The sequence below is a fragment of the Acomys minous genome (assembly GCF_964271855.1).
Source record: "Acomys minous genome assembly, chromosome: 2".
NCBI classification, from domain to species: Eukaryota; Metazoa; Chordata; class Mammalia; order Rodentia; family Muridae; genus Acomys; species Acomys minous.
Window position 1 is genome coordinate 22,421,364 of NC_140484.1, and position 17,483 is coordinate 22,438,846.

Sequence of the window (17,483 nt, forward strand, 5' to 3'; positions counted from 1 at the left end):
AAGAGAGCTGGAGAGATGGCTCAGCAGGTAAGGGCACTGACTGTTCTTCTAGAGGACCCAGGTTCAATTCCCAGCATCCATATGGTAGCTCACAACTGTCTGTAACTCCAAGATCTGACACCTTCATACAGACATACTTTCAGGCAAAACCACGAATGCACATAAAATAAAAATTAAGTAAATAAGTAAGTAAGAAAGAAAGAAATGCCTGGCACCAGCTGGGCACGGTGTCACACACCTATAATCCCAGCACTCTGGGAGGCAGAGGTAGGCAGATCTCTTTGAGTTTGAGGCCACCTGATCTACAAAGTGAGTCCAAGACAGCCAAGGCAACACAGAGAAACCCTATCTCAAAAAACAAAACAAAACAAAACAAAACAAAAAAAGAAAGAAAAAAAAAACAAAGAAAATAAAAAAGAAATGCCTAGGAGATTAGTGAGGTACAATGTAGTGTGTGTGTGTGTGTGTGTGTGTGTGTGTGTGTGTGTGTGTGTGTGTATGTGTGTGTGTCTGTGAATGTTTCTAGAGACAGTCAGGTCATGAGGCCTCTGTTAATCATTGGCTGAATCTTTTAAATGAGTTCATAATAAGACCAACATTATTTGGAGATAGTAAAATGTAGGAAGTAGGGCCTGGTTGGGGGAAGCACAATGTGGAGGCCATAGTCTCAGGACTGTATTTCACTCTGATCCATTCTTACATCCTCTTTTCTCTGTTTCCTCAACCACATAGTCTCAACCGCACACTCCCACCGCCATGGGATTCTCTGCCCACTGCATCCTTTCCCCAACTCAGTTATTTGTCAATTTTGTCACAGCAATGAGAAAAGTAATGAGGACACTAATGCCCAACACACACACACACACACACACACACACACACACACACACACACACATTCAATGCATTTGTAGCACATAAGTACACACACTTCACAAGCCACTGTGATGTCAGACTGGAGTTTATTGACCAGCGGTCTCTGAGCACACACCCCACCCCCAGCACAAATCCCTGTAGCTGCCTCTCACTCCCAGAGTTCCTCTTTCAAACTCTTCTCCAGGAAACACAGCTCAAGCTCCGTCTACAGGCTGAGTGTGAGTCCCTCCTTGCCTTCCTTTGGGACACTCAGCACCAAGTGAAAGAATCCAGGAAATAAATGCCAGGAGCTTGGGAATTGATCCATCTCATGGTTTACTTAATTTTGCAGGACCAAATTGGATGCATCTTATCATATCTTATGCTTAATGTATCTTAATCCATATTTAAAGCAACATTTCTCTCGTAGAAGTTTTAAAAAATTCAAAATGATGCTGAAAACTTGGATTATGAGTCACCTATGCCGGGCTACAAATCTCTGTGGCTATTTCAGGGACTCAGGGCTTCTTTTACAACTCGAATACCTAACCAGGAAATCTTATAAAATTAACATTCTGTTAATATGAAAATTTACTAATCAGTGACCCAGGGGTGCCTCTGCTTTATTCCTGTGTCCTTTTAAATATAGGGTTTAGCCGGGTGTGGTGACATACTCGGGTAATCCCAGCACTTGGGAGGCAGAGGCAGGTGGATCACTGAGAGTTCGAGGCCAGCTTGGTCTACAAAGTGAGTCCAGGACAGCCAGGGCTACAAAGAGAGACCCTGTCTCAAAAAGCCAAAATAAAATAAAATAAAAAAATAAATAAATAAATAAATAAATAAATAAAGTAGGGTTTAACTTTAGAAAAGTTTTATAACCACAGCAACATCAAATAGGAAGTAGAGTTCTAATATACACCCTGCTCTCCAACATCTCCCCACCCCCATGCCAGTTTGTATCAGTTATAATTAATGAATTTATTCACACATCCCATTAGGGCTTGCTCTTGATGTGTAGCCTATGCATTTGGACAACTACAAACAAACACGTACCAGCCATAATAATGTCATAGAGAACACCATAGTTTCACCATCCTCAACATCCTCTGTAGGCATAAGGTTCTTTTATTTATTTACTTATTTATTTAAAAGATTTACTTATCTAGGACTGGAGAGATGGTTCAGCGGCTCTTCCAGAGGTCCTGGGTTCAGTTCCTAGCAGCTGCATGGTGGCTCACAACCATCTATGATGTGATCTGATGCTCTCTTCAGGCCTGCAGGTGTATATATGGGCAGAGCATTGTGTACATAATGAATAAGTAAATCTTTAAAAAAAAAGATTTACATATCTATTTATTATGTATATAGTGTTCTTCCTGCTAGTACATCTGCAGGCCAGAAGAGGGCATCAGATCACATTATAGGAGGTTGTGAGCCACTATGCGGTTGCTGGGAATTGAACTCAGGACCTCTGGAAAAGCAGCCAGTGCTCTATAACCGCTGAGGCATCTCTCTAGCCCTGGCACAAACTTCTTGTGTAGTTTAAATTCTGATCTCCTGTCTAAATGTTATGTAAACTCTACTCCCCAATTGTCCCCCTGATATGTCAATAAAGCAGCTTACAGCCAATTGATGAACAGGGGAGATAATAGGGCTGGACTTCCTGCTAGCCAGGGCGAGGGGTTAGGAGAAGAAGCAAGCAATTAGGCCAGAGGAGGTCCAAGGGAGATCAAGAGGAAGGAGCTGGAGCCAAAGTAGCACTGGGATATTTGCTGGGAGTAAGACAAAATAGCTCTAGGGGGTTAAGAACAGCTCAGTATTGTGTTTTGAAGCCTTGTATCACTTTTTTTAAAAAGTCTCAATTATTTGTATGATAGCGGGTTAAGAGAGAAACTAAGAGAAAAAAAAACACTTTTATAAAAATAACTTCAACAGTCCTCTGCCTATTTATTGCTCCCCCCTTATCCTCCCTAACTCCTGGAAATCACAGGCCTTTTCTTGCCTTCATTGTTTTGCCTTTTGCAGAAGGTTAGATCCTTGGAGCCAGGAATCATGTAGCCTCTCCGGATTGGCTTCTTTCACGTAAGTAATATTTAGGCTTCCTTCGTGTCTTTTCATGACCTGATGCTTGTGTATTTTTAGCCCCACACAGTCTGGATGCGTCACATCCCATTCATCAATTTATTCAGGGCCTTGACCAGGGAGTATTCTTGATGAAGAAGGATTTCTCCCAGCCGAGGCTTTCAGTGACAGTTAACTACCCAGTGTCTTAGTTAGGATTTATGTTGCTGTGATAAAACGCCAAAATGACCAAAATGCAAGCTAGGGGAAAAGAGTTCATTTCTCTTACACTTCCAGGTAACAGTCCACCACTCAGAAACGAGCTGGCCCAGTCGTTGTCATGAATGCCTGCTGTGGAAATGGGAGGCTCTTCTTAGAGACCAGATCTTTCTTTGGGTTCCATGTCCAGTGCCTGGCCACTGCAGGGGAAGTATCTCGGTGGCACTGATATAGGACCCTGGTCTGACACCCACCTTTCCTGTTCTGGAATGCCGCCGTGACTCGGTGCGTTCTCTGGCTGCTACTCCAACCTGGATGCTTATCGTGGTAATTCCTCGTTTCTGACTGCTGGTTTACGCATCACCCCGTCATCTCTTTTTCTGGGGTTTTATCATCTCCACTGGTATTAGCGCAGTTCTGTATCAGAATGTGCCGGCTGGTTTTTGGCAAGTTCGCACAAAAGAGGTAGGGCGTTTTCTTTGACCGATGATTGGTGTGGAAGGGCCAGCTCACTTGTGGGCGATACCATCTCTGGCTTGGTGGTCCTGGGTGATAAAGAAAGGAAGCCGAACGGGCCAGGAGGCAGCACCCTTCCACGACCTTTCATCTGTTCCTGCCTCCTCGACTTTCTGCCCTGATTTCCAGGATGATGAGCTACAGCTTCTCCCAACCCCCACACTGCTTTTGACCACGGTGCCTTATCATATCATTAGAAACGCAGAGACAGAAAGTCATCATTAGTCCTGGCCTACAGGGGACTGAAGTTCTTGGGAATGAAAGTACTGTTCCCTTTCTTTTCTGTTCTTTTCTTTTCTTTTCTTTTCTTTTCTTTTCTTTCTCTCTTTGTTTCTGTCTTTTTTTTCCTGAGATAGGGTTTCTCTGTGTAGCCTTAGCTGTCCTGGATTCACTTTGTAGACCAGGCTAGCCTCGAACTCACAAAGATCTGCCTCCTCTGCCTCCTGACTGCTGGGATTGTAGGCATGCACCACCATACCCAGTGAGAGCACCTTTCTATTGGTGTGTTCTCTGATGTCTTTGGAACTGACACATCCTCCAGGACCCTACAGGTGGGCTATGGTTCTTCTGGCCTTTGTTGGTACATGTAATTGATCATATCCATTTTGGAGGATATTTTCACCCTACCTTCCACTGCCTGCCAAAGAATTTAGGTTTTTCCTCCTAGCTTGAGGTGAGCCATTGTTGTTATGTCATTCTTGTAGTGCGTTCACCCAGTGTCCAAGGGCCACTTAGCACTTGAGTCAGTACAGTGTCCTTGGAAAGTGTGTCCACATCCATCATTTCACATCCAGATGTATGTTCTGTGCCATTTCTTCTTTTCTTCTTCTTTTTCTTTTTCTTTTTTTTTTTTTATATTTGTTGTTGTTGTTTGTTTTTTGAGACAGGTCTTCTCTGTGTAGCTTTGGCTGTTCTGGACTCGCTTTGTAGACCAGGCTGGCCTTGAACTCACAGCGATCCGCCTGCCTCTGCCTCCTGAGAGCTGGGGTTAAAGGCATGCACCACCACGCCCAGCACTCTATTTTTAGATTAAAAAAAAAAGATTTATTTATTATATATTACAGTGTTCTGCCTGTATGTACAGCTGCAGGCCAGAAGAGGGCACCAGATCTCATTACAGATGGTTGTGAGCCACCATGTGGTTGCAGGGAATTGAACTCAGGACCTCTGGAAGAGCAGCAGCCTGTGCTCTTAACCTCTGAGCCATCTCTCCAGCACCCGATGTGCCATTTCTTGAAGTAGTGTCCCGAAATCTGGTCTCCTGAGCATGGCACTGCCATTGCAATCAGGAACTCTCAATAACTATAGACGAATGTGCTGGGTCTGCGCAACAGTGAAGCTCCAGCAGCCAGCCATGGGTGGAGGAAGGGCTCAGGATGCCCCTCTCCTCCCTGATGAACTACTTGCTACTGACATAGTCAAGGAAAGGAGGAGCCATTGCCCTAGGGTGTACCTGCTGGTGACTCCACCAGGCTTTAATGAGTAGTCCTAACTCAGCGGTCCCACACATAGCTCTGGTTAAAGCAGAAGGGTCACAAACTAAAAAGGCATGAACCTAGGAGGGGAGAGAGGAAGAGCTGATGAGAGTGAGCAGGGGAGAAGGAAGGGCTGGGGAGAGCGTAATCAGAGTGCAGTGTTTCATGAATGAAGTTGTCAAAGAGCTAACTTACTAAAGAAAAGTCAGCACTCGGGAGGCAGAGGCAGGCGGACCGCTGTGAGTTCGAGGCCAGCCTGGTCTACAAAATGAGTCCAGGACAGCCAAGGCTACACAGAGAAACCCTGTCTTGAAAAACCAATAAAATAAAATAAATTAAAAGAGAAAGAAAGAAAGAAAATTCAGGTTGATTTCGTGGTGGACAAAATTTGTCTGTCACATGTAGGGAACACCCAGGGGCTTGTGGAGTATGGCGTTCTCTGTCTTGACATGGGAGGTTGTTAAGTGGTCACATTTACCATGTGTTCGTTTTTAGAGAATTGTTTCACAGTAAAAGGAGGAAAACCAGTCAAAAATGATGTTTTCTGAACTCCACCCAGAGTCTCTGTACCCACTAAACACAACTCTGTAACTCTGTATACAACTTCTTCCTTGCTGTAAGGATTTGAGAGACTTACAGAGATAGAGTTTTCTAAGTTTAGTTCTACCTTCCTGATACACTTGAAGACCATCTGCTTCCACCTGGTTCTTCTTGGTTGTGTGTTAGAAGCAGAAAGAGTTTCTGCATTTCGGCAGCCTGGTGTGATCATTCTGAAACACAATAATCTGGTTTACCAACTTGCATTACCAGGAAGACTATGAAAAATCACGACACTGTAGCAAGACGCGTGTGATTTTCTACATGCTTCCAGCCAGATCCCACAGGACTTGCGTCTTACAACACATTTTATATCTATTTTTTACAAATAAGGACACAGAAGAAGAGAGTGGCAAAGAAATTGGCCCAGGCGATGTAGTTCAAAGTGATAAAAGACTCCTCATGCGATCTAACCCTCTTAGAAGCAGACAATAAATACTCGGAACAGTGGACAGTCCCTTCTCCATTTCCTCTGAAAACGTTAGCTTTCCATGATGCAGAGAAGCCAGGACACTACTTTCCAAGGGTTCCCATGGCAAATCAGTCTGGAAAACAAAGGACCAAGGACAGTGTATCTGTTTTAACTAATTTCTTCCAGTACCTGGACATTAACTCAACGATTCCTGTTCCATACAGTAGGGGGCGCTTCTTGGCAGCTTTTGAAAAGTCTTTGGCGTTCACTGAGGGGGCGTGTCCAACAGCGGGAGAAGAAAGGGCAAAAGTAAAATTAAAAACCTGACTAAGTAGTTTTAAAACTCCACGAAACTCGGTAAACAGTGCAAGAAGTGGTAGAAAAACAACGAATCAGGTTTCACGAGTTACTGCTGAAAGGCAGCAAGATATCTGTGGTTTTCCTGAACTGCGTGCAGTTCGTCCCAAACCCACCGCGGCTTCATTGGCTGCACAAAATTACTTTTCGTTGTGGTGTTCTTTTTCAGGTCCACATTTTCTGAATTCATAAGCAGTTGCCTGCGGCCCTGCGTGGACTCCTGGAGAGTGGAGATCATTTTACACTTAGCCTTCAGCAAATAATCCTCCAGAGGTCCACCCTACCCCTCACCTCTCCCCCACCCCCACCCCCACCCCACCTACTCCTGGCTGGAGACGCCCTCCCCCAGCCTGGAGAAGCCCTCCTCCAGCTGGGAGGCATCCTCCTCTCAGGGCGGAGGGCCCAGCGCCAGCACCGCGTCTTCTCTGTCGCTTGGCTGCAACTTGCTTTCTCTAAGAGCCATGCTTCGAGTGATTGTGGAATCTGCCATTAACATCCCTAAAACGAAATTTGGGAAGCCGGATCCTATCGTTTCTGTCATTTTTAAGGGTAAGGCAACGTTTTCTTCTCTTTCTCAAGCCCTTTTCTGGAAGGCTAGACCTTTGGATCTCTTTTCTTTTCAAGGCAGCGTTCCTCTGGCAGTCCCGGGTTTACCTGGGCAGGTCACAGTCGATCACTACTGAGGCAATTTAGCTGTCCCTAGGTCTTGGAGACTCACTGAATGACCTGACATTTCCCCGAACCCGTCGGGGAACCTCTATTACCTACTCTCTTGGTTTCAAGTATGAAGGTCTTTTTCGGTTCAAAGTTAGTGTCCAGAGGTGTGGATGCATTTTAAAACTTTCTCTCCTTGTGAGAAATGAGTAACCGAGGAAGAAGAAGAGCAATTTATTAATTGCTGGAGGCACCATTACACTATCAACCAGTTCGATGCTGCTTTTACTGTCATTTGGGTTTTGAGTGGGTTATATGACGTTACTCTCACAAGTGTTCTACATCTTCAGGAGTTGGGGTGTTTGGGTATGTACGGTAAAATTGGGATTGCCCACCCGGAAGGAACTCTGACACTCCTCAGCAGCTTAGGAGTCAGGCTCTACAGGGCTGGGTAACCTTAGGCAAATGACTTCATCACTCCTCTATGTCTGTGCGTTCCTCTGCAAAACAAGGAGGAAGGTTTATACTGGTTGGTCTTTGAAAGGCTTCTTGGAATTCCAAGCAGTTATTTATGAATTGAGGTGGAGGGGACTGGCAGCTGCTAACTTAGGATGCTCCCCCTCCTCCTAGGCGGGGCAGGTGACTGCAGTTGAAGGGCAGGGGCAAACCTGGACATGGGGCTTCATCTCTTTTCTCTTTGGCTCTGGTCCTCCTAAGATTGCCAGCTCTCTTCGTGGGGGGGGGGGGACCCTGCTGAAGTGGAGCTTCAACAGCAGGCATTTTCTTAGCACACCTTGACACATTTCCTCCAACCCCAGGAATCTGACCACTTCTCCCTTCCTCCACTGTTGTGTCCGCTCTTAAAATTCCTATTTCTCTTCTCAAATCTTTTCTTCTGAGGGACGATACTCAAAGCTGCTAAATGGCTGTTCAGTTCGAAAAAGAAAAACAAGAGTAAGGAAGAAAAGTAAGGAAGGATAGAAGGAAGGAAGGAGGGAAGGAAGGAAGGAAAGAAAAGAGATCTGGAAAACAAAACTCAGATTCTTACTGGAAAGTGTGATTTACAGTTCAGACTCTGAATTAGGAGGAGTCATATTGAATTTATTTGCATGTAGTACTTTTTTTAAAAAAAATCTATCGTAAACAGTTACATAATACCGACATAACATGAAGAAGTTGCATCTTTCACCATTGGCATGTAAAAAGATGGTAGGATTGAGAAGTCATGTTTGAGGCAAATTGTACAGATTATGAAATCATCTGGAATTAACACTTTAAAAAAACCTAATTTAGTATGAAGGAAAAATGCAGTAATTGACATTTTTACGTGACTATGTTGATGAAAGAAAACATTCAACTGGAAAGGGGAAATGTCAGTTAAATTGGCACATGTGGTCTAGACAGACAATCATGTTTCTGGTTCCCTTTGGTTGTACAGATTGAGTGGTAAAGTCATTCATTCATTCATCCATCCATCCATCCATTCATTCATTCATCTGACACAAGAAAGATCATTGAACTCAGTGTGGGAACATTTGAACTATTGGCAACCTTTTCTTTTTGGTGGAGTCTCTCCACTTTTCATCCCTGAGTATCAAATCCAGGGCTTTTCACACACTCTGTCACTGACCCATATCTGCTCTACACATCTGGACACTTTCCAGCAGTGCCTAAATAACAGATAACCTTGGATATCCCAGCTCTGACCATCTGAGGCTCAGCTACCCTTGCTGTGGCATATAGTAGGATACTGTCTTTCTAGCTTTGAGATGCTGCAGCTTTCTAGTACCGGACTTTGATCATCTGCTCTCTGTGTGATCTGAAAGCCATTGTCTTAGAAGGAATGGGAAAGACAATCTTGGATATGACTTCTTGCCTTCTTTCCCAGCAGTCTTAAAATCCTGGTGGTAGCAGGCCTTCCAGTTGTGTGTCCACTTTTGAGCACTGTGTAAAGTTAAGTCAGATTAAGTCCTGACAGAACTCAAGATCTTATACCGTGTTATCAATGTTCATAAATGAGCAAGAGCTGAAAACCGTTGGGCCTACCTCCTGCGATGGAGGGGGGTGGGGGTGGGGAGGCGTGGCTGGCTGAGAGGAGGACATGGAGGTGGTGATGCTCGCATGGATACTGTAAGGTTCTGCCCATGACTGGGCAGACCTATTGCTTCTCAGCATCCAAGAGAGGATTGGGGGGAGGGGGGACACTTCCTGGTAGAAGTGTATTGCAGAGCAATCCTGTTCACATATTGGCCAGAAAAAGAGAGAAAGGAAGAGGCAAGGGCATTGAAACCCCTTCAAAGGCACACCCCAATGATCTACAAGTCCCCAGCTCTTAGAGGGCCCATCACCTATTTACCACAGGCTGAAGAATAAACCCTTCATGGCTGGGACTTTGGAGACCACATCTTTGAACCTCAGCAGAGGCCCTGTTAGCCTACAACTATACTGTAGCTGGGAGCAAGCATGCTTAGTCACCAACAGGCTTGGAGCAGGCCTCAGGCCTTTGTGTAGCCTTCGGCCGACTGTGGAGATGTTGTTCCCAGACTTATATGAACCAGGAAGTTTGGTCCTGCTTCTGCTGCCGAAGTGTAGGCTCACAGGAGTGGATTGTGAAGGGAGCAGCGCTTAGGTCATTTTCCTCCTCCTGGGTTCCACCAGCCAGTTCTAAATTTTAAGCCAGCCCTGCTTGAGAGCTACAGGTGACCGTCGGCCTCAAGCTCCTTGTAGACAGCCAGAGTGTGCCGCTGGGTCTAGCAGGAATTAGGCTGTACAGACCTCTGAGAAGTCTCAACTCCAAGACATAACCATCTAAAGACTTTAAGTATGGGCTGGTGAGAGTCAGTGGTTAAAAACACCTGCTACCAAGCCTGATGGCCTGAGTTCTGTCCCTAGAACCCACAGGGAGAGAGAGACTGGGCACCTGCAACTTGTCCCCTGACAACTCACACAAACACACACACACACACAGACACTCATACAAATAATGCTAAAAGTTTAATTTTATTTAATTTAAGTTACTATCATATCTTAATTCTTGGAATGACAGCAAAATAAAGTAAAACAAAGCAACACTATAGAAGGGGTTATACAACTGAAAAAGATTTTTTTAAGATTTATTTATTTATTATGTATACAGTGTTCTGCCTGCCTTCAGAAGAAAGCACAAGATCTCATTACAGATGGTTGTGAGCCACCATGTGGTTGCTGGGAACTGAACTCAGGACCTCTGGAAGAGCAGTGAGTGCTCTTAACCTCTTCAGCCTCAACTGAAAATTCTTACTCCACCCCTTCCTATGCTATTTCCACTCTTCCTGGGAATCACTGGTCCAAACAGTTTGTTTACGTGAGGCAGGGGCACACGGAGCCCAGCGTTTAAAGCCATGGGTATCTGAGGATGTATTTTTTTTTAAAGATTTTATTTATTTATTGTATATGAGTGCTCTATTTGCATGTACCTCTGCATTCCAAAAGAGGGTTGTAAGCTGCTATGTGGTTGCTGGAAATTGAACTCAGGACCTCTGAAAGAGCAGACAGTGCTCTTACCAGCTGAGCCTTCTCGTCTCTCTAGCTCCCTGAGGATGAATTTGAACCTCTGATCCTCCTTGTTCTCCATCTCCCAAGAGCTGAGACTTGCCACCATGCCCAGTTCATTGATCTGAACAATTAGGTTTAAATCTCTTACAGCCTCATGGTGTAGACATGCAAAGTGCTCCGGTCTTGTGATCGTGCCATTTCTGAAGGGCTAGTGCTCTGGGGCACTTTGTTTTGTTTGTTGGCCTATAGTCTTTTAAAGGTCATTTTGCCATATGGCTATTGTAGTTCACTTGCATTTTCCCTCTGACTGGTCCTCTGCTTCTGTGTGAAAGCCATCTCTTGAAAGGGTGAGCGGAGAGAAACCTTTCTTGTAGACTCTTCCTCTGGTGTGCCTTTACCATGTGACAGTGTGTTATCCAGAGGACCGACCATACCTCTTCTGAGAAACACGGCTGCCACAAAAGCAGTTTTCCTTCCTTCCTTCCTTTCTTTCTATCTATCTTTCTTTCTTTCTTTCATTTTGACAGGGTTTCTCTGTGTAGCCTTGACTGTCCTGGACTTGCTTTGTAGACCAGGCTGGCCTCGAACTCACAGAGATCCACCTGTCTCTGCCTCCCAAGTGCTAGCATTAAAGGCGTGCGCCACCAATCCTGGCAAGAGCGGTTTTCCTATCCTGCCCTTCTAACAGGATCATTTGCACCCAAGCTTCCTGTCTTCTCGCCACTTACAGACCTTCTCCTTGTGGAATGTCTCCTACCAAATGTCTAGTGGGTAACTGTTGGGTTAGCATGTAGTTTTCAGCATTCTTCTTATTTCCCTTGAACATATTTTGGTATGTAAGCCTAGACATTTTTAGTGCTTCTTCCAATTAGCGTATCCAGCTTTGAAATCTTTGTCTTGTTTAATATGTGTTTGTTGGTTGTGTGTGTGTGTGTGTGTGTGCTCAGGACAACTGTAGGAAGCATTTCTCTTTCTACTATGTGGATCCCAGGCTTGCTGAGCACCTTCACCCCCTATACTATCTCACTGGCCTTACTTGCCTGTTTCTTAGCAAGAGCCACTTTGTTATTGGAAATTACTACTTGAATCTTTATTGTAAAAACCTTGCAAATGAAAAACATCACAGATAAAAAATTAACCAGACCAGAAGTCTGTGTATCTCAGTGAAATTCATTGTTAGTTATAGGGTTTATCTATGTAACCTTGGCTGTCCTGGACTTAACTTTGTAGACCAGGCTGGCCTCGAACTCACAGCGATCCGCCTGCCTCCGCCTCCCCAAGTGCTGAGATTACAGGCATGAGCCACCATGTGCGCATGTGGCTCAAATAGTTTTGTAATAATAATATAAATACTGTGATGAGCCAAAATCAAATAAATAAAAATAAATTACTACCTGAATGTTTTTATTTTCATTTGGGGATATTAATAAAGTGTGTGTGTGTGTGTGTGTGTGTGTGTGTGTGTGTGTGTTTTGCTGCTACAAGTTTTCTAGTTTTATTTTTAAGTGACAAAGTAGAGCTTTATGTTTATGAGGTGTTGTATTGTTGTTGTGAGATCCTAGTGGCCCTTCATAGACAAAAATAAAGACACTAAGACTTTTTAATATTTCCAAGCTTAGGCCTTAGCTGGGCAGACTCTCAACTAGCTGATCTAAGTTAACCCAGACACCTAGTTCCAGCCAGCCAGGTGGCTAGCTATACCACATTCTTCTCCTCTCTCGTCTCCTGGTAAAAGGGCTTTCCTCCCCACCCCCTTCCCCAGGAAGTACTGCCTCGCACTTTTCTCTCTGTTCAACTACAGGCTGTCAGTAGCTTTTTGTTTGTTTGTTTGTTTTGTTTTTTGAGACAGGGTTTCTCTGTGGAGTCCTCACTGTCCTGTACTCCCTTTGTAGACCAACGTTGCCAGCTTTTGTTATCCAGTCAGGGATAATTGGGAGGCAAGGCTTACATGAAGTCATTTTGGATACCAGAGAATTTGCTCATAGAGCTATAAAGATCTTGGGCAGCAAGCAATTCCCATTTGAAAACATAGTAGCTCCAGATCCGCCCCAACAATGAGATACAGTGCAGCACTGCGATTAGTGCAATACACCATCCTGCTGAGCATGTGGTGCATGTCTGCCCTCCCAGAGCTCAGGAAGTAGAGTTAGGAAGATTGCAAGTTTGAATTTGAAGCCAGCTTGGGGAACATAGTAAGCATTTAGCCTGTGTGTGTGTGTGTGTGTGTGTGTGTGTGTGATGGTCCAATCAAGACAAATTGGCATGATTACCACCTCAAGATTTTGTATCTCCTGATGTGAGAAACATTCAAAATCCTGAGATATTTCCTTTCTTCCTTTTTTCCTTTTCTTTGTGTGTATGTATCTGTATGTGTATGATGTATGTCTCTGTGTGTATGTGTGTGTGTGTGTGTGTGTGTGTGTGTGTGTGTACATGAACTTGCCAGTGGTGCAAGAAGTCAGCCTTGAATGGCAGGTCTCATCTTCCGCCTTGTTTGAGGCAGGTCTCTTGTCTGTAGGTGGCCCACAAGTTCCTTGGGGTTCTCCCATCTCTTCTGTTAGAGAGTTGGGATTCCAGAATCACACTGAGTACAGCTTTCTGTAGGCTTTGGAGATTTGAACTCAGGTCCTTGCCCTTGCTCAGCAAGCACTTTACCCACTGAGCCGTCTCTCCACTGTCCACAGATAAATTTTAAAAGTATCTTTTAGATAATTTAAAAAAAAAAAACTGTGAGATTCCACTAAGAACGGTGAAGTGTGATGGGAGAAAGTGCTCACGGGGCTCATTATAGTCTACGGAGGTGAGTGGCCCATATAGAACCTTGGTCCACTTATGGTATGGTGCAGAGTCTAGAAGGTTTTTCACAGGTAATGACGGTCGTGGTACATGAGTACTTCAATGGAATCATGGTGTTGTATTGACAAACATTCAGGAAGACAAAACTGTTTAATCTACTGAGTCATTCTCCCCACTTCCGGGAGATCAGGGCTTGGACACTCACTGTTGGAGGATGGTGGCCACACCCTGCTGACACATGGGGACTGAACATTCCCCGAAGGCTCATTCTCTGGCTCCCAGTCATTGATAAAAACCACAGCTGCTTTTAGAAATTAATTAGCATGTCCTGTTTTCCTTCCTTCCTCCATAACATAGCTTACCGGTATGCCCTCAGCCAAGGGCTCTTTTCTGGCTTCTTTTTTGCTTATCGGGTTCTCCCTGCCCCTAAGATTTCTAACCCTGTCCAGGTGGTATAGCATGTTCAGGCCTTCTCCAATAACCTGACACATTGATAGGTGTTGAATATGCCTTTTCAGTGTTGACCATTGAAAGCAAAGGCCTGGTGGGAGATTAGAGGCATCTGGGAGTAAGGAAGCCTTTGCTTTTTAATCCTGAAGGGGCCATGGTTATTGGTCCATCTTCCTTTGTTCAGGAAGAAAGTGCTCCGTGGATGGATCTGGGTAAAGGAGCTGTTGTGCCACGCATTCCTGGACGCTAGGCATAACCAGTTTGTAGCACCTGCTATCCAGACAAATTGTCATGTTTGCACTCTTAAACCTGGAAAGAACTATGAAAAGCAGCTGCCTTTCATGCTGAAAATTTATATGTGAAACATGCACTGGTCTATGGTATAAATCCTGACTAGAACACTCTGGCATGACAATAGTCTCCTTACTGACTTCATGGCTTCTGCTGAACAGCTGCTCTGTTGAACAGTGGCGTACTTTGTGCACAATTGTCACTCAGAAATAGCTGTAGGACATCTGTCACCTTAAGCCTTCAATCAACTAACTTCTAATTGGTCATTTCAGAGAAAGGTCCTGGGCTTTAAAGTCAGCGATGCCTGAATGAGAATTTTAATTGCCACGTCTTGTTTCCTAATTGCTTATGAGCAAATAAAATCTTCAGTTTCGGTGGTTTAAATACTACTCGGTGTTGGCTAGTTTCCCATTAACTTGGCACAAACTAGAGTCACCTGGACAGAGGAAACCTCAACTGAGGAGCTGCCTGTAGCAGGCCGCCTGTAGGCAAGGCTGTGGGGCATTGTCTTAATTAGTGATTGATGAGGGAGGGCCTAGTCCACTTTGGTGGTGCCATCCCCAGGGCAGATGGTCCTGAGCTGTATTAGAAAGCAAGCCAGACAAGGATGGGGAGCAAGCCAGTAACTAGCATTCCCTCGTGGTCTCTGCTTCAGTTGCCATCTCCAGATTCCAACCTTGGCTTCTCTTTACCATCACTGGTAACCAGAACTTGGAAGCCAGAGACACTCTTCCCTCTCCCAAGTTGCTGTTTTTGTTGTTGTTGTTGTTGTTTTGTTTTGTTTTGTTTTTGTTTTTGTTTTGTTTTGTTTTTTTGGTTTTTTGAGACAGGGTTTCTCTGTGTAGCCTTGGCTGTCCTGGACTCACTTTGTAGACCATTTTGGCCTCACACTCACAGTGATCCATCTGCCTCTGCCTCCCAAGCACCACTGTGCCTGGCTTGGTCATGTTGTTTTATTACAGCAACAGTAAGGCAAAATAGGATAGCCTCCTACCTTTCAGGATTACTTGTGGATCAGGTGGAAACGCAGAAAGTCTTGAAGTCTTGCACACAGGAATTCTAAGTTTCCTCTCCAGTTTGATAAGTTGCTTTTTTTTTTCTTTAAGACAGGGTTCTCTGTGTAGCCCTGGCTGTCCTGGACTCAATTTGTAGACCAGGCTGGCCTCCTACTCACAGAGACCACCTGCCTCTGCCTCTGCCTCCCACAGTCCTGGGATTACAGGTATGTGCCACTGCACCTGCTGATAAGTTGTTTTTATGGAGTCCTACAGTGTGCACCAGTGTCGGGAGCCAAAATGAGAAATGTACTGAGCATGCTCTGGTCTTGTAGTGTCTTATTGGAAGCGTGGAAAATTTGCAGCTATGAGTACGAAGAGACCAGATTTGGTGGCGTGTGTCTGTAATTCCAGACCTGAAAATACATGCAAGAGGACCACAAGTCCTAGGCCAGCCTGGTCTACACTGCCAGTTGCAGTCCAGGCAGATGTAGGGAGACCTTGTCTCAAAAACAGAACCCATGTAAGCAAGCAAAAAGAGTAACTAGAAGACTGGAAAGCTCTGAGAGGAAGGTGCTGGCACTTCATCTGCCTTTAAAGGACAGGTGGAAGCTGGGAGGTAGCTGGACATGGTTAATATGTGGACCATCTTAGCATCTAGGAGGCCGAGATGGGAGGATCACAGGTTTAAGGCGGACTGAGCTGCATAGTGAGATCCTGTGAAAGAAAAAAAAAATGGGAGGGAGGGAGGAAGAAGTTACTCCAGGCTTTGAAATAACCACAAAGGACAGGGGAATTGTGGATTTCTTTCTTTCTTTTTTTCTTTCTTTCATTTTTTATTTATTTGTTTGTTTGTTTTTCGAGACAGGGTTTCTCTGTGTAGCCTTGCCTGTCCTGGACTCACTTTGTAGACCTGGCTGGCCTCGAACTCACAGCGATCCGCCTGCCTCTGCCTCCCGAGTGCTGGGATTAAAGGCGTGCCGCCACCACTGCCTGGAGGAATTGTGGATTTATGTGGTGAGATTAACAAGAGTAGTCTGGTTTGGGAGCTGTGATTCACTGGCAACACAGGGAGTCTCTCCAGTGAATGGCAGCTGCAGTGGTCTGGGCGAATACTTAGGTTTATTGATTGGGTCAAATGCTTAGAGGGGAGGAGCTAGTGAAAGATCCTAAGAGACCAGCCCTACTGATCCAAAGTAACTGAAACCACACCTAGCTGGCTAATGGGACCATCCTTCTTGCACTTCCCTGTGAAACGGAACACGAGACTGCCCTGTGTCATCAGAGCGTTTAAGCCTGTGGGTGAGCACGGCCTGGGTGGGGTGGCTTTAGAAAAGATTGTCATGAGGGAGACAATCAGGAACAACAGCATAGAATGTGAAAGTGATATTTGAAAACAAACAGCTGGCATCCCAAAGGTCAAGTGGGGAGCGGTTCCTCAGCTAAGTAAGCTGAGATGTGGGTCTCATTCACTCCTCTCCTTGCACCCCTATCCAACCCAAAAAGGTAAGGTGTCACAGTCAGGAACCATTCTGCAAAGAGCAGAAGCCCATTCAAGCTTGTGCAGGGAAACTGTGGAGGTCTCTAAAGCCACAGAGGAATCTTACAGAGTACAGAGCATGGGCTCCACAGGAGCTGGACTCGCGTCAGGCAAGGGCCATCTGCACTCGTATTCTCTGTCTCTCTGTCTCTCTCTGTCTCTGTCTGTCTGTCTGTCTGTCTGTCTGTCTGTCTGTCTGTCTGTCTGTCTGTCTGTCTCTCTCTCTCTCTCTCTCTCTCTCTCTCTCCCTTCCTCCCCTCTGCCCCCAAGGGAGACTTCAAGAGATTGACCCCAGTTCAGTTGGCTCAGCTGCCAGGTTGGTTTACCCCAACTGACTGTGGCCAAAGAGTGCCGCTGCCCAAGACATACAAAGCAGGTATACCAGATGTATCTACTGCAGTGTGAGACCTGAGGACCTAGAACTTCAACCACTTGGCTTTTCTCCTTTAAGCTCAGGGAATTAGGCTGTTTCAATCAATCACTTGACCCAACCCCCTATATAAAGAGTTCCTTCTTGCTATGATCAACACAGTGTGTGGAAAGGGATGACGGTCTTTGGACTAGGGAGGTTAAGTTTCAGCTCTGGTTTTATTACTAGCAGGTGAAAAATCTTTGGGAAACCATATTTCTAGCCTTCATTTCCTCATCTACAAAAAAGTTGGAAATAGTTGTACCTACTAAGGTGTTATCAGGAACAGTGGTGATGAAATATTTAAAGTGCTTTCAAGTGTT

General features: G+C 45.0%; 1 protein-coding gene across 4 annotated transcripts in view; it reads left to right on the forward strand.

Annotated features, from left to right (window-relative positions):
• Positions 1–6,831: 6,831 nt before the first annotated feature.
• The window catches only part of MYOF (myoferlin), a 148,072-nt gene continuing 137,420 nt past the window's right edge, over positions 6,832–17,483 (forward strand). For 3 of the 4 annotated variants that reach the window (XM_084763684.1, XM_084763683.1, XM_084763685.1), the window contains exon 1: positions 6,832–7,040. In XM_084763684.1, coding sequence (XP_084619810.1) covers positions 6,953–7,040 — 88 coding nt within the window. In that variant the 5' untranslated portion in view covers positions 6,832–6,952. The remainder of the gene's footprint in view (positions 7,041–17,483) is intronic. The other variant, XM_084763686.1, reaches the window with a different exon arrangement.